This window comes from Carcharodon carcharias, chromosome 7, assembly GCF_017639515.1.
Source record: "Carcharodon carcharias isolate sCarCar2 chromosome 7, sCarCar2.pri, whole genome shotgun sequence".
In the NCBI taxonomy this organism is placed as follows: domain Eukaryota; kingdom Metazoa; phylum Chordata; class Chondrichthyes; order Lamniformes; family Lamnidae; genus Carcharodon; species Carcharodon carcharias.
The window spans coordinates 13119413-13140759 of NC_054473.1; the positions used below are offsets into that span (position 1 = coordinate 13119413).

At 46.1% G+C, this 21347-nt stretch overlaps 1 protein-coding gene across 3 annotated transcripts; it reads right to left on the reverse strand.

Annotated features, from left to right (window-relative positions):
• Positions 1–56: 56 nt before the first annotated feature.
• Positions 57–14029, reverse strand: wdr6 (WD repeat domain 6). Of its 3 annotated transcripts, none has more exons than XM_041190854.1 (6): positions 13840–14029; positions 9784–12268; positions 8222–8323; positions 7409–7525; positions 4933–5048; positions 57–2560 (listed from the first exon to the last, which is right to left on the reverse strand). In XM_041190854.1, exons 1-6 carry the CDS (start codon positions 13910–13912, stop codon positions 1998–2000), a joined length of 3456 nt encoding a protein of 1151 aa, XP_041046788.1. In that variant the 5' UTR covers positions 13913–14029; the 3' UTR covers positions 57–1997. The 3 variants fall into 3 exon arrangements, with proteins under 3 accessions (XP_041046788.1, XP_041046787.1, XP_041046789.1); XM_041190853.1 differs by having other exon boundaries at positions 4933–5051; XM_041190855.1 differs by lacking the exon at positions 4933–5048 and having other exon boundaries at positions 2367–2560.
• Between the last annotated feature and the right edge of the window lie 7318 nt (positions 14030–21347).

The window sequence follows — 21347 nt, forward strand, 5'->3', positions numbered from 1 at the left end:
TACATTGTGTATTTGTCAATAATCTACTTGAACAACTTCATGAAGACAGAATAAAGAAAGCTTTGGTAATTTAATATGAAACCTCTTATTCAATTTCCGACAGTTGCCATTAATCACTACTAATGATTAGATAATATCACTAACTAATGACTGAGTTATTTCCTGTCTGCCAGCCAAGATCCTTATGTCTTGTTTATTGGTCATGCTTTTGTGTCAACGTTTAACATTGAAACTGCCCATGTAAACATTTTATAATGGCATTTCCCCATGTAAACACCCAACAGTCACACTCTCAACCAATCACACAAACGACTTTGCAACAAAACTGCCATTTTCCTCAGTGACTGAAATTTCAAACGTCCCAACTTGAGTTCTTAAGTAAAATAAACCCTTTCTAAAACAAAAACTTTGAATTGTTTGTGTTTTTAAACGGAAGGCCTCAGCCTCACCAAAAGCCTGCGTTCGGATTTGATATTGTTGCCCTGAACCATAACTCTGTTGGTTGAAAGTGGGCCCTGAAGGTTGAGATTGGTCTCTGGGGCCCAGTTAGGTCAGTAGTTTCCAGACAAAATGCAACGCTGATTAAGTTTATTATCCTTGCCAGATCAGTAGCTGCTTCTGATCGACCTTCTCCTCCTGGTAGTGATGGTGGGAAAGGAAGAAATTGTGACGAGTGAGACTCCTTGAACAAGTGTCTCGAGTTTCACTATGGATTGGGTCAGTCATTCTCACTTACGATAAATAAAATCCCTGGATAGATTGCGGTGAGGCTAGAATTTATTCCGGTGCTTCAGCTAATGTCAGCAGCGAAGGTCGAGAGGTTTAATGTCATCAGGAACACCCTGAAATTAAACTACTCACAGCCTTTGCGCTATCCCATGTGTGACACACTTTAATCAACCCTGTGCCGTAAGCAAGAGCGCACACAGTCCAGCTGCTTGCTAATCATTCCTTTCCTGAATGTAATGACTCCTGTTGGTGTGTGAGTCCGATGGGCACCAAACACCCAGAGGTGCTTTGCAACAAGTGGCCATTCTTCATGCGCATCTGGCTATTTGGATTTAGAAGGCATCACAAGCCTGCCCAAATTGGATCCACACAGGTGCATTTTCTGCTGGACAGTGAGAGGGAACTGGGATTGTGATGAGCCCTCAGAACATCCAGACTGGCTGGATCAGTGCCGTTGTTGCTCTGCGTGAGTTTGCTGATTGAGTACAGGCCAAAGGACCGCAGACCTTGCTGATTTGCCAGGCAGCGCATTCACCCCAGAGTCCGCAACAGGATGCCTGTTTCAAAATGAATAGACATTGTACATGACTGTTGGCTGTTGAAAATCAGGCTCGCCCGCTCCACGATTCAGTTTCATGTGGTCCATGATGAAGAAAGTGCAAACATGAGATTTAACGGGCGATATCAGAACTGAGAGCTTATGTGTCCAGGAAGAGATTGAATGTGCCTGAAGATCTTTTCTCTAGAAAACTGAAGGGGGTGATCTGATAGAAGTCTTCAACTTCATGAAAGGGTTTGGTCAGGTAGATGAAGAGAAGAAGTTTCCACTTGGGGGTGAGGGGGAGACTAAAACTAGGGCCATAAATATAAAATAGTCACTAATAATCCAATAGGGAATTCGGGTGAAACCTCTTCATCCCTAAAGTTGTGGGTAATGTGGCAGGTTGAGGGAGAAAAGGCTAGAAGGATATGGTGACAGGGTTAGATGAAGTAATGTGGGCAGAGGCTGGTGTGGAGCATAAATGTCAGCTTGGACTAGTTGGGCTGTTCGTACATGTGAAATTTTATGCAAGGATTGATGAACTGGCACATGCATTGTGTTTGACAACTGAGTTATCAACAGCCACTTAAGTTGCTTACAAACTCTTACATCTCTAACGTCTTCCAGTTCAGATGAGAGGTCACCGACCTAAAACGTTGACTCTGATTCTCCCTCCGCAGATGGTGCTGGATCTGCTGAGTGTATCCACAAGTTTCTGTTTTTATTTCTAATTTCCAACGTCCACAGTATTTGGCTTTTGTATCACCAGGTGGTTTTGCTCCAGCTGCTGACTCTTCAGGATCTGCAGCCCATGTCCGCACACAGCGAAGAGATGAGTCACCGGGCTGGCTCCCTCCCAGCTCTCCAGCTCAGCGATATCTGCCACCTGGCAGCATGTGCTGTGCAGGAAATGCAGTCCCTGGTCGCTCAGCTGCCAGTGTGTCAGTCGCTGGTCGATGGAGACTGACGCCAGCAGCCTCGAGCTCAGGATCCTCACTCCAGTTACGTGTGCGGCGTGCGCACTGCCGACGCAAGGCCCCTCCACCACCCGCAGGGAGACCCCAGCAACGTCCTCCGCGCCCTGGGCATTGGTGCATCGCCCACTCGAGTTCCCGGCTCTCGTCGTGCCATCGTCGCCTCCCGCCGTCCCCACGGAAACCACCCAGACATGGATGGCGTTGTCATCCCCACCGCTGGCTAAGAGGTAGCGCCCCTGGCCCAGGGCTCTGAGGTCAAGCCCGCTCACTCCACACTGATGGGCTTTTAACACCAGGCAGGGAGCTTCCAGCCCTGCAAGAAACACAAGAAAGCTTTGCGTAAGCACACTGATCCACCCAAGACCCGCTTTTAGTTGCACTGGGACATTCACCTGTGACCACTCACCGCCCCCCCCACCAAAACACACAATGGACACTGGCTCAAACCCATCCTCTGCCCTCTCCTGGGGGGGTAGGAATGTAACTCGAGTTGGGAGTCGAGGGGGGGGTGAAGCAAACTGGGCGATACATCTTCTGCCCATTGTAAGCCCCACCTGATGTTCAATGGCTTTTCCTGAACTGAATATTGACACATCCTAAAACACGTATCCAATGCAATTCCACCCCATCCCGTTCGAATTTCACCCTCTGTCCATCTACAAGAAAGACTTGCGTTTGTCCCGGTGCCTTTCGCAATCTCAGGACATTCCAACATGCTCTGCAGCCAAAGAAGTATTTTTGAAGTGAAGTCACTGTTGTAATGTAGGTAAGGATCAGAGGCAGCTCGGAGTGCATGTCCACAGACCCCTGATGGTAGCAGGACAGGTAGATATGGTGGTTAGGAAGACATACAGAATATTTTCCTTCACCGGCCGAGGCCCAGAGTATAAAGGCAGGAAGGTTATGTTAAAACCGTAACACTGCCGCTGGAGCACTGTGATCAGGTCTGGCCACTACATTGCAGGAAGGACATGGCTGCTGTAGAAAGAGTACAGAGGAGATTTACGAGGACAATACCAGGAATGGAGAATTTTATCAATGAGGAAAGATTGGATAGGCTGGGGTTGTTTTCATTGGAACAGAGGAGATTGAGGGGAGATTAAATGCAGATGGATAAGATTATAAAAGGGCCTTGATAGTGTGGATAGAAAGAACCTATTTCCTTAGCGGAGAGATCAATATTCAGGGCATAGGTTGAAAATCATTGGCAGAAGGATGAGGGGGCAATTGAGGAGGAATGTTTTTCATCCAGAGGGTGATGGGTGTCTGGAACTCACTGTCTGGAAGTCAGAAACCCCTTAATACTTGTAAAAGAAAACTTGGATTTGCACTTAAAACCCCATAACCTACAGGGCTATGAACCAAGCGCCAGATAATGGGATTTGGCTGCATGGCTCTTTTCTCAGCCAATAAATTTTTCTTTATTTCCATGTTTATGAAATGCAGCAGCCAATTTTCACACAGCCAGCTCCCACAGACAGCAAGGTGATAATGACCAGGAACACCACCACCACCACCTGCATGTTCCCCTCCAAGCCACTCACCACCCTGACTTCACTGCCACTGGGTCAAAATCCTGGAATTCCCTCTCTAACAGCACTGTGGGTGGACCTACATCACATGGGCTGTGAGGTTCAAGAAAGCAGCTCACCACCACCTTCTCAAGGGCAATTAGGGATGGGCAACAAATGCTGGCCCAGCCCAGCGAGGCCCACTTCCCGTTAAAGAATTAAAAAGAATGACCAACTGTCCAGTACACCGAAGGGATTGTCCCTTATTTTACCTGCTTGTCCCACAGCTCCTAAAGGGACACATTTGGTCCCGTATTTCTGGGAAAGCCTGTGGGAGACTGAACCTGGGAGACTCAGTTGAAAGATTGGAGCAGGACTGCAAGTCTGTGAGTTGTCCAGCACAGAGATGACAATGTTGTGAGTCCACAAGATAAGTTGTAAGTTTTAGTTGATTTAAACGACACCAAACCCACCCCCCCCACCCCTATCCCCACCCCCCCATTCTCACCAGCGCCCTTCCCGCCCTTAGAGTCACCAGCAACCCTCTCATCCTGGTCCCACGGTCAATGTCCATTATTTGATTTCATAAGAGTTGGTCTTTATCACCCTGCAGATAATCTGTTTTAGACATTGACGGAGGGGTAAATAATTGGACCTGTGCGAAATTTCTACCTCCTCCATGTCCCCCCTACTGCGCAATATATCTGAAAATTTTCACTTGAGCTGAAACATTTCCCAGAGACAGTGACAGTAACGTGTTTTGGGTGGATGCAAGCAATAGTAAATACGCTTCCCCCTCCCCTCCCATTCCTTCTCTAACTCTCGACCCCACCCCAAAAGCAGGTCTACGAGGATGGGACAGGATTATGAAGTGCGGTTGGGGGTGGGGGGGGGGGTGCGAAATGTGCTTGAAAATTTATACCTCAGTTTTCACTAAAGTGAGTGCAGCACCACAAAGCTGAGATTTCCTGAGCCAATGGGATGTGGTTTTAGTCAGTTGTGTGGTACGCTCTCCAGGATTGGTGTAGCACTGCAGGGGTAGTGTGACTCACAGCCAACGGGGTGTGGGACTGAGCAGCTATGTGGTAAACTCCCCGAGTTTAGTGTAGCACTGCAGGGGGGCTGTATCATTGAGCCAACTGAGTGTATTTTTACTGAGCTTGCTGCTACGTACCCCAGGGCTGATGGACTCCCTCCTGCAGGATATTTGCCACCTTGACTCTCTCAATGGTTTGTGAGATATCCCAAAATGCTATCCTTCCATCTGTGGCTGCACTGCATAGAAACACTCTGCTGCGGGGAGTGAGAGACAATTTGTTAGTTGTAATTTTAAAACATGAAACAGCAACATTCCTATCTTCTGAATTTCTTTTACTGTTAATCAAGTGAGTGCTTTGCTTTAAAAAAAAACTCCCATTTGTGTCAGTATGATCAGGGTTTGGCTGCACATTAGGATTTAACAGAGAGAGTAAGCAAGAGGGACCGAGAGCAAAGACAGACAGACAGACCTGCATTTCTAAAACACTTATCACAACCGTCCTCAATGTGCTTTACAGCCTATGTCTACCCAGTTTTGATGAAAGGTCATTGACCTGAAATGTTAACTGTTTGTCTCCACAGATGCTGCTGAGAATTTCCAGCAATTTTTGGTTTTATTCCAGGTGTCCAGCATCCGCAGTATTTTGCTTTTGCCTGATAGCCAATGACGTATTTTTAAAGCGTAGTGGCTGTTGTAATGTAGGAAACGCAGCAGTCAACTTGTGCACAGCAAGCTCCAACAAACAGCACTGTGATAATGACCAGATAATCTGTTTTTGTGACGTTGATTGAAGGATAAATATTGGACGAGACACTGGGGAGAACCCTGCTCTTCTTCAATAAAGTGTCATGGGATCATTTATGTCCAGCTGAGAGAATAGACGGGGCCTCGGTTTAATGTCTCATCACAAAGACAGCACCTCTGACAGTTTGGCGGCACTCCCTCAGTACTGGACTGGAGTGTCAGCCTTGAGCTTTGAGCTAGAGAGCAAGAGACAGATCATAAACTACAGATAGAGCACAAGAGACTGAGAAGAGGAGAGGGGGAGAGAGATAGAGGGAGAGCGAGAGAGAATGCAAGAATGTTAAAGAGGTTAGGTAGCACAGTGGTTATGTTACTGGACCAGTAATCCAGAGAGTTGGTGTAATGATCTGGAGGCATGGGTTCAAACCCCACCATGGCAACTAGGGGTTAATTAAGTAAATCTAAAATAAAAATTAATATCAGAAATGATGACCATGAAACTAACGGATAGTTGTAAAAATCTATCTGGCTCACTGAAGGAAGAGAATTTTATGTGCTTACCTGGTCTGGCCTGTACGTGGTTCCAGACCCATAGCAATGTGGTTGACTCTGAAACATAGGAGCAGGAGTGGGCCATTTGGCCCCTCAAGCCTACTCTGCCATTCAACCAGGTCATGGCTGGTCATCTACCGCAACTGCAGTTTGCTGCGCTATTCACATATCCCCTGATATCACTAGTATCTAAAAATCTATTGGTCTCTGCCTTGAACATTGTGACTGAGCATCCCACAGCCCTCTGGAGTAGAGAATTCCAAAGGTTCACCACCCTCTGAGTGAAGAAATTCCTCCTCATCTCAGTCCTAAATGGACTGCCCCTTATCTGAGACTGAGTCCCCTGGTTCTAGACACCCCCCCCACAACAGTACTCAAGAAAGTAGCTTACTATCACCTTCTCAAGGACGATTTAGGATGGGTGATGAATGCCGTAAATCAATTAAGCTGGATAGTGACTCCCAGAAAAATGCCTTCAAATGTCCAGTGTTCCCACACCAGTTGACCCCAGATCCCGCATCTGACTGTGCCACGCCTCAGCTCCCTGGTCCAGAGTATGAACTGGAACTGAGGAGAGGTCCACAGAGATACTGCGTAAGGAAACCTGGAGAGATTCGGCAATCAAGAAGTTGGGGATAAGCGGAGTCCTTTTCAATCTTCGATTCTGAAGATAGGACACTTCCTGCAACATTAACCTGTCTCACACCATACCCCCACCTTCCTCCCACCCCCCGATCCCACTCGAGACTGACGCTGCTGCTCTTTCACGGTCTTTAGTCCCACTTTACAAATCACTGAACAGAAAAAAGGTTTGGAGTTTTTCAGGTAATAATTGACTTAGCCGATTACAACAACGTATTTATATAGCGCCTTTCAAGACACTTCACAGGAGTAATCAGACTAACTCATTGAGCCATGTGATGAGAAATTAGGATGACCAAAGCTTAGCCAAAGAGGTAGATTTTAAGGAATGTCTTAAAGGAGGAAGGAGAGAGTTGGAGAGGTTTAGGCAGGGAATTCCAGACCAGCCTGCTGAGGGCACAGCCACCAACGGAAGGATAGGAAAATGGCCACTCAAGGGGCAAGAATTGGATGAGCACAAATATCTCAGAGAGTTGTCAGGCTGGAGGAAGGTACAGAGATAATGAGGGGCAAGGCCATGGAGAGAATTGATAACAAGGATCAAGATGCAGAAACACTGTTTGAAACGCAGTAGCAATCAGGACCTCCAATGGCTCAATGTCAGTCCTACTCAACACCAAGTCCCAGGTTATTAATGCCTTACTACTTTGGAACCCTCTGCTAATGCACTTACCGCCCTCTGGTGGCTGGCTGATACGTGAAGGTCTGCAGCTTCAGCACACACCTCTGATGGTAGAAAGATTCAGCGAGGAGCACAATGTTCCTCTGACACTCATCGATTAGAAAGAGTCTGCACAGCAAAGACAATCCCATGAGTGAAAGACTGCAACAGCTCAGCAATACATCATGGCATTGTGACAGCAATCGCGTAAGTTAATAAGCTACTGATGGGCCATGGCAGCAAATGCTTTTAGACTTTGGAAGGGATCAACATCCGAACCCAATATCCACAGCTGGATAGTGATCAGGGCATTGGACAATTTTCTCCTGCTTACCCGGGAATAATAGGACAAAGCCAGAGAGCGAGATGAAGAGAAATAGTGTTTTTACGCAGTGAGTTATCATGATCTGGAACCTGCTGCCTGAAGAGTGGTGGGAACTGATTCAAAAGGGAATTGGATAAATACTTGAAAAGGAAACATTTTCAATGGGAAAGAACAAGGTGAGGGGGCACGGGGGACTAATTGGGCAGCTCTTTCAAAGAGCTGTCACAGGCACAATGGGTTGAATGGCTTCCTACTGTGCGGCACGATTCTATAATCCAGGTACCCAGCTTATAACATTCTCACCCTGCAAAGGATAAATGTTAACTTCTTTGTTTCTCTCACTGACGTGTGTTCCCAGCATTTTCCATTTTGTTTTTTTTGGTAAATTCCAGATCTGACCGAGTCACTGCAAGGGGGCAGGGTTGGTGCAGGGAGCTGGGGGGTGCTGGGGTACAATTTAAATCGGTAAAGCAGGTATAGGGTGTGGGAGATTTACTCACCTCACTGATCCGTCACTGCCGGCTGCAGCCAGCAAGTGTGAGGGGGACTTGCAGGCTGTCCAGAAATTCATCCCAGCATCCACCACCACAATGGACATGTACCTTAATGAGAAAGAGATAGAGAGAGGGAGAGAGCAAAGGGGTCACAGAATGGTATACAAATAAAAACAGAATTACCTGGAAAAACTCAGCAGGTCTGGCAGCATCGGCAGAGAAGAAAAGAGTTGACGTTTCGAGTCCTCATGACCCTTCGACAGAACTTGAGTTCGAGTCCAAGAAAGAGTTGAAATATAAGCTGGTTTAAGGTGTGTGTGGTGGGGGGGGGGGGGGTGGGGGGGGGAGGGGGGAGGAGAGAGAGAGAGAGAGAGAGAGAGAAGTGGAGGGGCTTGGTCTGGTTGTAGGGACAAACAAGCAGTGATAGAAGCAGATCATCAAAAGATGTCACAAACAACAGAACAAAAGAACACATAGGTGTTAAAGTTGGTGATATTATCTAAACGAATGTGCTAATTAAGAATGGATGGTAGGGCACTCAAGGTATAGCTCTAGTGGGGGTGGGGAGAGCATAAGAGATTTAAAAATATTTAAAAATAATGGAAATCGGTGGGAAAAGAAAAATCTATATAATTTATTGGAAAAAAACAAAAGGAAGGGGGAAACAGAAAGGGGGTGGGGATGGAGGAGGGAGCTCACAACCCAAAGTTGTTGAATTCAATATTCAGTCCGGAAGGCTGTAAAGTGCCTAGTCGGAAGATGAGGTGTTGTTCCTCCAGTTGCATTGGGCTTCACTGGAACAATGCAGCAAGCCAAGGACAGACATGTGGGCAAGAGAGCAGGGTGGAGTGCTAAAATGGCAAGCGACAGGGAGGTTTGGGTCATTCTTGAGGCGGTCTGTCCGATGCTGCCAGACCTGCTGAGTTTTTCCAGGTAATTCTGTTTTTGTTTTGGATTTCCAGCATCTGCAGTTTTTTTGTTTTTATCTACGGTATACAAATAGTCGTTTGATAGTACAGAACTTCAATAATGCTGAGAGAAGAGATCGTGCTGTCGAAGCTTTTCGTCTTGCACTCATCAGGACAGAGGCAAGAATACCAAATTTCAAAGGGAGCAACAATTTACACTGCATGAGAAAAGGGTGCTGATTGTTCAAGGCATTGTCATAGAGAATGTATCCCAGCTGCTCTTCGAATAGCACTGTAGGATAATTTATGTCCACCTGACCGGGTCTCGGTTTAACAAGACAGCACCTGCGACAGTACAGCGCTCCCTCAGCACTGACACTGAAGTGTCAGCCTAGATAATGTCCTAAAATTGCTCGAGTGGGATTTCTGACTCAGAGGTGGGAGTTTTACCCACTCAGCCAGGCTGACATCAGCCAGTCTGACACACTTAAAATTCCCTCTCCTGCCCCATTCAGAAGTATTGGCACTTGACATGAAATATAAGGGGAACAAGCAGGAGGGGCAGGGGGAGGGGATTCTTTGGAGCTGGACCTCAGTTTGGAGCAATATCCCAACAAGAGTCAATGCCTTAAGATAAAGTAGACAAGATTAAAATGATACCTAGTCTCTGGGTCCATCTTTAGCATTCTATGCCTGTTTTTCTTATGCTCCCAGTCTTCAGCTAACCTGTGAGAAGCCACATGCTCCACCTGACAGCTGACAGGAGCACCGACAGTGCCATGTTGAATAAAGAGGTGGCAACATTGCAGCTCAGCCCTCCCACCAGCAGAGAACAAGAGGGCAGAGGAGCTGCAGCGATTATCACTACCGTGGGGTTGACTACTCTTGGTGATAGCCATGGTTCTTACGCTGGAGATGTGGTCACCAATTGTTGTCAGCTTGGACACATGGCCTGAGCTTTCGTAAACGGCTAAAACATTCACGGTCGTGTCCTCGCTGCTGGTGGCCAGGATACTTATGGGTCCATCCGTTGACGCGTCAAGCCTTTCAACCAACCTCACGCAGGTAAGCTCGCGCCCATGCACGCACTCCTTGATGACTGTTTGAGAGCTGTCATGCGAGTTCCTCTGGCAGACAAAAATGTCTCCTGACTTGATGTAAGTGAAGAGCTCATTGGCTGGGGAGCTGCTGTAGCTCCACGACCTGTGACCTCCGCCACAGGGGACGCAAAGCACCCTCTCGCTGGTCTTCACGTTCCACAGGACAAGGTTGGTGGAGTGGAAGCCAAGCACAAGGAGGTTGCCTTCAGGTGACAAGAGAAGTCGCTCGACCCAGTCCATCCCTTTGCAGGCTCTCTGACTCCTCAGCAATTTTAATCCATCATCTTCTACCTTAAGTTGACGGTAGCAGCCATCCCGCCCGGTGCTGTATACAAAACCATCGTGGTACATAACTGATGTCACCCCCAATTTCCCGTGTAGTCCCAACAAAGCAAAAACTGGCTCTCGGCACTCGAGCTGGGCGGCGATTCTGGTGGAGCCGGGTGGGAGTCTGCCCTCGAGAAATCCATCTGCCGCACTTTCTGGGACAGCCACATCCACACTTCCCTCGCTGAGCCTTCGTCGTTCATCCTGGTCTCTCCCGGCACACGAGTAGAGTAACAAGGAGCCACGTCGGTCTCCGCACACCAAAAGGTGGAGCTCGGGTAGAAAGGCTACGCTTGTGTGCCACCTGTGTTTGCACAATGGGAGGAGGTAACGGCACTTCTCTGCCACCGAGGTTACACAGTCGCCCTCACAAGAAACCTCCTGCCAAATCATGATGCCGTCGGCACCGGAGGAGAAAAGGTGGCCCTTGCCTCGGCTCTGCCCTTCCCGGGAGGCCCAGCCTAGGCTGTGGACCTTCCCTTGGTGCATCTGATTCTCCAGCCAATCCGCTGGATCAGAAAGCAGAAATATCTTAACCCAGCCATTAATGTTTCCAACTGCACAAACCACACAGCCGCTGACTAGCCTTGTGGCCGCTAACAGGCTGTATGACTGGTAACTTGGGTCTTCCAGGATAAGTTTCCATTTACCAGCGATCAGGCAATAGCTGTAGATGCTTCCAGCGTCAGTCATGACCAATAGAAGAGCTGGGTCAACCAATGTCAAAGATTTCGGTGTCTCCATTTTCCCAGTCTCAGCAAATCCGAGTTGGGTGATGGCCATATCTTCTGATTTCTTCTCCCGAATCTTCCATAACCTGATGCCTGAATCTGCTCCTCCAGTGACCAGCCACCCCTTGTCTTCGTTGACTGCCAAAGCCCTCACGCTCCTCCCTTTGTGTCCTCTAAAACAGTTGATGATCTCTCCATTATAGCTCCACACAATACAAGCAGAATCTTCTCCGACACTGATAATGTAATTCTCCAGGAGCCGTACTGACCAAACCCTGGACTGGTGTCCATATAACTGTAGAAGGCACTGCACAGAATCTGCCCCACCATCACCACCCTTCAGACCTTGGCGCAAGTTCCCAACTTTCCAGAGCCTTATACTTCGATCATCTGAGGCTGAGGCAAGAATGCCATTCTTCTCCATGTAATTAATGCTAAAGATGACCCCACTGTGCCCACTAATGCGCCTTTCCGTTTGCACCCTGCCATCCTCATCGGTTGGACCCTCCATTCGCCAGAGGACAAGTTGGTTAAAGACGGTGCCAGAGATCAGTACTAGTTCAGTCCAACTGTGACCGACAAAGCAGGCAGAATATAGGATGCATTTCACATCGCAGTGAACCTCACACAAGGTTCTCCCTGCCTTGTAGTCACATAGAACCACAGAGTTGTGCCCAAGAGCCAGGCCAAAGTACATGGCAGATTCACAGTCACTCTTCAGCCACTGAAGATCCCAAATCCAGTCGTGCAGTTCAAGGAGCTGGCCCATCTTCTGCAGCTTTGGCTCTTCGGCACATGTATTTAGCTGAAGCACTATGAGGCCTTTTGCACCAAACACTGCCAACCGGGGGCTGCTAGTTTGCGCGTATGTGAGCCAGCAAGGTTTGATGCCATGAACACAGTAGTTTCGAAGCACGTTGCAAGAAATCTTTTTCTCGTAGCCATTTGTAGAATTCAAGACATAAAGGTTTACCCCGGCTCCTTCACCTGTCAAAGGAGAGAGAAATGATAAAGCTGTTAAAAGATTTCTCTTTCTCTTTTATTTGTTCTCAGGATGAAGGGAAAACTGGCAGGCCACCATTAAATAGATTCACATAGAATCTACAGCACAGAAACAGGCTATTTGACCCAACTGGTCCATGCTGGCATTTATGCTCCACACAAGCCTCCTCCCACCTCTATTCATCTAACTTTTTCATCATATTCTTCTATTCTTTTCTCCCCCGTGTCTTTATCGAGTCTCCCTTTAAATGCTTCTTTGCTATTCACATCAACTGCTCTTCTGTCCTTGCAAAGTACCGCCCCATCTCCAACCTCTCCTCTGCTCCAAAGTCCTTGAATATGTTGTTGACTCCCAACTTCATGCCTATTGTTGCAGCAAATCCACACTCGAATCCCTCCAATCGAGTTTCCACCCCGCTGTGACACTGAAACAGCTGTTTTCAGATCACAAATGACATCCTATGTGACTGTGCTATGGTAAGTGACTCTTTCTCATCTCTCTCTGCAGCTTTTGACATGATTGACCACACACCCTCTGACGATGACTCTCCCATCTTTAGTCGCCCTTAGACAGTGGTGGTAAGCTGCCTTCTCTAGCAATTGTTTCCAACCAAGTGGCTTGCTAGATTACATCAGGGGATTTCAACAGTCACAGTGTCGGACTGGAGTTGCATGTAGAGCAGACTAGGTATGCGGGTGAAATCTTTCCTTCTGCGAAGGACATTAGTGAAAAGATCTAAGTTTTGCACAACAATCTGGCAGCTATCCTGGTCATTTTTACGATGCCAGGCCACAAATTACCGATCATTTTCACCATGTACTGTGGCGGGTTTGAACAAGTGTCCTCTGTTTTCCCAGTCCAGCACCAAAATCACTGTAACCCAAAATCCTCCAGTATGGTGAGAGTAAAAAGGTGCCATTTGTGGCTCAGTGGTAGCACTCTCTTGAGTCACAAGGTTATGAGTGCAAATCCCATTCCAGCAACTTTGAGCATTTAGGCTGACACTTGCAGAACGGTACTGAGGGACTGCAGCACTCTTGGAGGTGCCGTCCTTCAGATGGAGGCTTTGAACCGAGCCCATTTCGTTGGATATAAATATTTCCAAGGCACTATTTTAAAGAAGAGCAGGGGATTGCGAAAGAGACGCCCCTGATGTCCTGGCCAATATTCATCCCTCAACATCATAAAAACAAATTATCTGGTCATTATCACATGACTGTTCATGGGTCACTGTGCAAAAATTGGCTGCCTCCTTCCTAGAGACCACACTTCAAAAGCGCTTCATTGGCTCTGAAGGGCTTTGGGACACTATCAGTGAGACTAGCCAAGCTGTTTTTGCAGAAAGCGGAGTAGACGTAGCGGAATGGCCTCCTTCTGTGCTGTAATCATTCTACGGTTTGACAAGAGGAAGGGAAAAGATATGGAAGCACTTTTAACGAGAGTGGTGCCCCTTTAAAGCTTTTATAGACTTTATTTAAATCAATGAGGCTAACGAGACCAGTTCATTAATTCAACCAAAGTATCTCTGGATGAAGAGCTGATGATCGAAGGTTACCTGAAAGGAGAAAGCCTCCCACAAACTGCAAGGCTGTGATGGGGGAGAGCAATGACACAGACTCGCACTGCATCTTCCTGCTAATTGCTTACTGCAAGTTCTCTCGATGCAGTTACCAATTTAATGTTTAGGTCGGATGTTCTGTGCGGCTACAGCCTCCCCTCCCCTGCTGCTCCCAGCTTGTCTGCCACAAGCCTTTCTTGCCCACGTGCAAATTTCACCCCAGTCACACAGCTCGATACTGAAGCCGCAGCCGGAAGGGAATTTGTATCCAATTAAAGCCGAAGACTATTGGCTGCTTCGTTGCTACAATGTTGCCGCGTTGCAGCCAATCAAGAAAGTCGCAACTCCACGAGAGGAAGTGGGCCACACTGGGAAAGAGGCAGAGCGGGCAGAGAACAAACCGTACAAGTGAATTGCCTTACCAAGAGTAACAAACTCGTTTTCAGTCTTTTCGAGCTTCAGAGTCCAGCCCCTTCCAATTGCAGATGAGTCCGGGTCAGCGAACATCTGCTTTGGGGAATTGAGAGCCGCCCGGCTTTTGCTGCTTGGGAGACAAATCGGAATGTCAAACTGGGGAGTAGGTTTTCATCCCAGGAGAGGGGGGACAGCCCAGGTGTCATATTCTGCTTTTTTTCCAAAAAAAAATACAACAATCACAGGATTTGATTGTTTAAAAAAAAATGCCAGAACCACTCAGCAAGTCTGGCAGCATCTGTGGACTGAATTAATATTTCAGGTCTGTGATCTTTCATCGGAACAATTTGACTGATTGTTTCCACTGGTTCATGAAACGTCTACCAGAAGATGCTGTCGGGGAACATAGGAAAACGAGTAGAGTGATCCTCCATTCAACTAGATCTTGGAAGATTTCTATCTTTACTCCACTTACGTCCTTGGTTTCATAACCCTTACCTATCAAAAATCTATCCATTTTAAGATTAGTAACTGACCCAATATTCACAGCCTTGTGAGTGAAAAGTCTCAGATTTCCACTATTCTTTGTGTGAAGCAATGCTTCCTGACATCACTCCTACATGGCTCCGCTCTAATTTTAAGATTGTACCTCCTTGCTCTAAAAACACCCACCAGAGGAAATAGGTTCTGTCTACCCTACTACATTCTGTAATAATCTTTACCACCTCAATTACATAACCTTTAGAGGTTATAGAATAATTCAGCACGAGGCCATCCAGCCCATTAAGACTGTGATGACTCTAATGAAAAGCAATGCAATATTCCGCTCCTCCAGTGTTCCTCCATGTCTCTGCAATTAGCTTGGCCTAAATAGCCAAGTGGTTACGGTACTGGGTTTGTAACCCCAAGATCAAGCATTCAAATCTCACAATGGAAAACTATGAAACAATGTAACTTCATCCAAGTGGTTATGGTACTGGGCTTGCAACCCCAAGATCAAGAGTTCAAATCTCACAATGGCAAACTATGAAACAATGTGGCGGAGAGGAGGGCTGTGGCCGCAGGGGTGACCAGGATCGGGGACGTGCTGGGTGGCGGAGGACTGGGCTGGATGCTCCCGCAGGAGTTGGCGCGACGCACGTCTGTGAGTGTCCAGGTCGCAGCCGATGCCATCCAAGACCTGAGAACGGTCGTGCTCGGACCCGACGTTATTTTGGGTCTTGAGGTGGCCCAGGTGCGCGGCGGTCTTCCGTCTGAACGTTCCCCTGTTCGGACGGAATTCCACATTGGCCCCAAGCCCCGAGGGGTGCTGGTGCCCCGCAATATGAGCCGCCTCGGGGACATGCCCTCCGTGCCTTTTGGCACGGCAAAGAGGGGGTTTTTGTACGGACTGCTGCTGCACACCTTCCATTTTCTCGCCCTTGTCCATCGCCCGGACACGCCCTGGCGTGCCTTGTTGCCGTCCGGCGGCGGAGGCCCCCGATGGGAGGCCCTCTATGGAGGTGTCCTCCCCCTTTCTATCGGGGACCTGGGTTGGAGGGTGTTGCATGCAGCAGTCCCCTATAATAAGAGGATGCATAGGTTCACGGACTCTCAGGACACGTGCCCTTTTTGCGGTCTTGTGGAGTCCGAGGACCATGTATACATAGGGTGTTGTAGGCTGCACTCCCTTTTTAGTTACTTGAAAAACCTTTTATTGATGTTTTGTTTGCACTTCAGCCCCACGGTCCTGATCTATGGGCACCCGGTGCGGAAGGGGGTCGGGAAGGAGGAGGACCTCCTCGTGAACCTGCTCCTGGGCCTGGCCAAGTTGGCTATTAACAGGTCCAGGCAGCGGGCGATCGACGGGGGAGTCCCGCCCGATTGTTTGTCCCTCTTCCGCAGCTACGTTCGCTGCCGGATGTCCCTGGAGAGGGAGCACGCGGTGTCTGCTGACACTCTCGAGGCCTTCCGTGCTCGGTGGGCACCACGGGGACTGGGGTGCTTTGTTGACCCCTTTAATCACATTTTGATTTAAAGTTTGTAAGGTTCCTTTAAACTTTGTCCTTGGTTTTACAGCTGACCTGAATTAGGGGCTGTGCCTGATTTATCCCAATTTTGTTGATTTGCTTTTCATTTAAAAGATTATCATGTCTCTGCAATTCTTTCTCCTTCAAGTAATTGTCCAACTCCCTTATGACAATTGCCCCAAACCTGTGCCCTCTGGTTATTGACATTCAACCGTTGGAAAATTTCTCTTTATTTACTCTATCTAAACCCTTCATGATTTTGAACACCTTTATCAAATCTCCTCTTAGCCTCCTCCCCTCTGAGTACAACCCCAGCTTCTGTAGCCTATCCACAAAACTGTAATAGATTCTCCATAGAACCATCCTAGTATGGCTTTTCTGCATCATCTCTGAAAGCTTCACATCCTTCCTAAAGTGATGCCCAGAATTAAACACAATTCTCCAGCTCTGATCCAAGTACAGCTTTAGTGTCACTTCCTGGCTTCTGTATTCTGATGCCTCTGTTCATAAAACCCATGATCCTGTGTGCTTAAATGCTTTGTTAACCTGCCCTGCCGCGTTAAAATATTTGTTCCCCGACACCCCCTTGCATCCCCCTTTAAAACATTTTGTCTTTTTGTCTCTCAAAATGGCATCAACCTGAAATGTTAACCGTTTCTCTCTCCACAGATGCTGCCAGACCTACTGAGTGTTACCAGCATTTTCTATTTCAGTTGACGCAATTTGTGTTCATGCTTTTTTGTCAGTATTTCCTCTTCAATTTTGGTGTCAACTGTCTGTGTAGTTGCAGCCTGTAGGTACTGGCTGGTTCTGTGGATCCAAATTTTGAAAGAAAATTTCATAAAGTAAGTTCATCAATGAAACTTTCTGTGAGCAACAACATTTATGGCAATTGGTTTTGTCATCTCTGGAGAAATGCTCATCTCCACATGGCATCACTCATCTGGGTACAGATTAGAAGCTGCACTGTGCAAGTACTGTACTAGCAGATCCACTAGTCAAAACTGGGTTTTCCAAACATTTTTCTTCATGGGCATGTACCATAAGAGAGTTTAAATCCACATTCCTATTAACTTGCAGATGAGTTACTGATACCAAAGGATCCTGGAATTATGGAATAGGATTTATCTACCAATGAAAATGGCACCCTTTTCAATTTCCAAGCCCATGAAATTCAAACAACTCAGTAAATTAGCGACATGAGCACAATTAGGATCAAGTTGCCTGAACAGGTTGCCTGTGATTGGCCTCAGTCTACAGGTTGTACCCCTTGCTGCAAGGCACTCCACTTGGCTGGAATTTCTAAGTAAGAAAACTGGAGAATTGGTTATGCAATTGCAAAGATCACACTACAAAAAAATCCAAGTGAGTTCAGTTTTAAACTTTTTTTTAATGATTGTTGGTGAAGATTGCACAACTGTTTACAAGTCAACATAAAAATAGGCAGACTGAAAAATACAATACAGACTGATTCAGTGAGTGTACACATGCAGCACGGACAAGTAATGTGTTGTCTTTATTCAGACCAAGCTGGTATATATTACCTGAGTAACCCAAGAAAATCTTGGGGGAATTGAGTGCAAAATCTACAATTAAATAATAAATAGGCTGGAAAACCCCCAGACACAAAACACATTCCCTAATACAGGAGATAAATTAATTATTAATTAACAAAATTCTGACATACTTTAATAAATACTAAATAATTTAGTGTCACAGTGAGAGTGAAAATCAATAATAGAACTCATTTTTTTAATACAATATTCAAAAGAACAGGCTAGTGCCACAAATTGAAGGCAATATTAGGAATATAAAGTTTGAATGTCTTAAGAGATATAATATAAAAATAATCACACAATGTCACACAGTGAGGATAATGCCCATTAAATAGATTTATTTAACCGTTGCTTTTAAATGTAATCTTTCAAATTAATCAGAACAAAAACTAAGATTAGAACTGTTTTTGAGAAATTTCAGGTTGATAACTAGAGATGTTGGGGCAAAGAATGTTAAGGGAGGATTTAACAAAGGTGTTCAAAATTGCGAGGGGTTTTGACAAGGTAGATCAGGAGAAACTGTTACTTCTGGCAGGACGGTCAGTAATCATAGGACACAAATTTAAAGTAATTGGCAAAGGAACCGGGGGAAGAAGAGATTTTGTTTTTAGCAGCAAGTTGCTATGATCTAGAACATACTGGTTGAAAGGGTAGTGGAAGCAGATTCAACAGTAACTTTCATAGGAACTTGGATAAGTACTTGAATGAGAAAAAATAAATTGCAGGACTAAGGCGAAAAAGTAAGCACAGGCATAATGGGCCAAATGGCCTCCCTCATTTTGTGCTGTATGATTCTATGACAGGACTAGGCACAGGATTAGGATTACTAGGCTCTTTTGTGTGCTAACAGCAGTATAAGAGTAAGTGTGTTTTGCCTTTATATTATGGCAGTGTTTTTAATGCAGACATGCCCAGTGTATGTATTACTTGCTACAGCCCTGTCTTAGATCTACCACTGTACAGCCAACAAGCACATTAACTGTAGCACCATTCCAGGTCAATTCATCATGGGATTCAGTGAGCAATTCATCGTTTGCTGCAGTACAGGGGCAAACAAACAGGAAGTTCAAGCTTCAATTCCCAGGTTCCAAGGAACTCAAATCAGACCAGCAACGGAAGGGTTTACAGGAGCTTCAGTGTCCCAGTCTAGAGTGAGATAGGGGGGGAAATCACTAAAAATGTGTGTGTGTGTGAATGTGTGGGTATAAATACAGGATCGAATTCTATTGTGATTCCCCCCATTACTGAATAGCTTACAGATACATCTGAAAAACAACCAATTGGATTAGGTAACAAACGCTAGAAATCAGGATTCAGGAACAGAGGGGAAAGTCATCTAAAATAAATACTTAGTTTTCCTTGATTGTTTGAATGTACATGCCTAGGACCAAAATTATATTGCGTAACTGTAACTTGCAAACCAAGAATCTGTGGTTATTTGATTCCCTTCATATTGTTGTAGTATTTAATGAAATTAATTTAATGAAATATATATATATGGAACCACAAAGAACCGATTAACTTTATCGATATAGTTTCTTTTAGACTGGGCACTACCACTGAGACTGTCACCTTATTTCTGCTGCACTCAATTTAGGTACATGATTCAGGCTGATCGCTATCTATTATCAATCTGTAACCATGTTCTTTGTACATGCGTTTAAGGTTTCCATGTAAATAGTGATCTGGAGAACTTTCTCCCTCTCCTTGTCCAGACGTGGTTATTAAAGTTACACACTCCTGGCTTTCGCTAAAGCTAACGTAAGTAAATGCACTGCTCTTGTGATGCTGAACTATCGTAACCTGGGATTCCTTGTTCTGTACCAATCTTACCTAAGGTGGCATTTGGGGTTCAAAATGTTCTGGTTGAGCCCGGCCTGGGGTGATAAGAGGAAAATTCAGCCACTAGTCCTACTCCTGATCGCTAATTAGTGAATGCTGCTGGAAAGGGCACATATGAAGCAGGCAACAACAGGATCAGGCATGGGACGGATGACCATATGAGCCAGATACCAAACAGCTGCGGGCAGGAAATCTATAGACAAGCAAGCACTGTCATGGCTCTCAGTCACAGAGCTTCTCTTACATTCAAATTCACCAGCAATGGTACATCCAGATTCATCATTTCTTTACTAGATCTTGGGGCAGGTTTGTTGAGTCAGATATTCTTTTACTGTCCTTCTTCCAATCTTCAGAGTTTCGCTGATGCTGTTAACCTGGCATTCCCTCTTCAGGCTGCTATTTAACTTGCTGAAACTTAGTGCCTATGCTGGGACTCACAAGCTCTTGGGGTTCTCTAAAATGTAGGCCCCCTAAACTGCCCACAGCACTCTGGGTGTACCTACACCACATGGACTGCAGCGGTTCAAGGTGGCGGCTCACCACCACCTTCTCAAAGGCCACGAGGGATGGGCAATAAATGGGAGAGACGATGGTGTAGTGCTAGACTAGTATCCAGAGACTCAGGCTAATGCTCTGGGGACATGGGTTCAAATCCTATTGGGAGAATTGTAAACCGTGAGGAGGACAGTGTAGAACTGCAAAAGGGCATTGACACATTGGTGGAGTGGACAGATAGGTGGCAGATGAAGTTCAATACGGAGAAGTGTGAGGTGATACACTTTGGTACAAAGAACATGGAAAGACAGTATAAAATAAAGGATACTATTCTAAAGGGTGTGCAGTAGCAGAGAGACCTGGGTGTATATGTACATGTCATTAAAGGTGGCAAGACAGGTAGAGAGAGCTGTTTCTAAAGCATACAGTATTCTAAACTTCATTAATAGCAGCATTGAGTACAAGAGCAAGGAGGTTATGATGAATCTATATAAGACACTGGTTAGACCTCAGCTGGAGTATTGTGTACGGTTCTGGACGCCACACTATAGGAAGGATGTGATAGCATTGGATAGAGTGCAGAAGAGGTTTATGAGAATGGTTCCAGAGATTAGACACTTCAGTTATGAGGAAAGATTGGAGAAGTTGGGATGGTTTTCCTTGGAGAGGAGAAGGCTGAGAGGAGACTTGATAGGAGTTTTCAAAATCATGAGGGGTCTAGACAGAGTAGATAGGGATAAACTGTTCCTGCTCATAAATAGATCAAGAACCAGAGGGCACAGTTTTGAAGTGTTTTGCAAAAGAAGCAAATGCGAGGTGAGAAAAAGCTTTTTCACACAGCGAGTAGTTAGGCCTAGGAATGCACTGCCTGGAAGGTTCAATTGAGGCATTCAAGAGGGCATTGAACGAATATCGAAATAGAAACAATGTGCAGGACTACCGGGGAAAAGGCAGGAGATTGGCACTAAGTTAAAATGCTCAGAGAGCCGGTGCAGACATGATGGGCTGAATGGCCTCCTTCTACACTGTAACAATTCTGTGATTTTATCATGGCAGCTTGTGGAATTTGAATTCAGTTAATAAATCTGGAATATAAAGCTAGCCCCAGTAATGGTGACCATGAAACTATCAATTATCATAAAAACCCATCTGGTTCACTAATGTTCTTTAAGGAAGGAAATCTGCCATT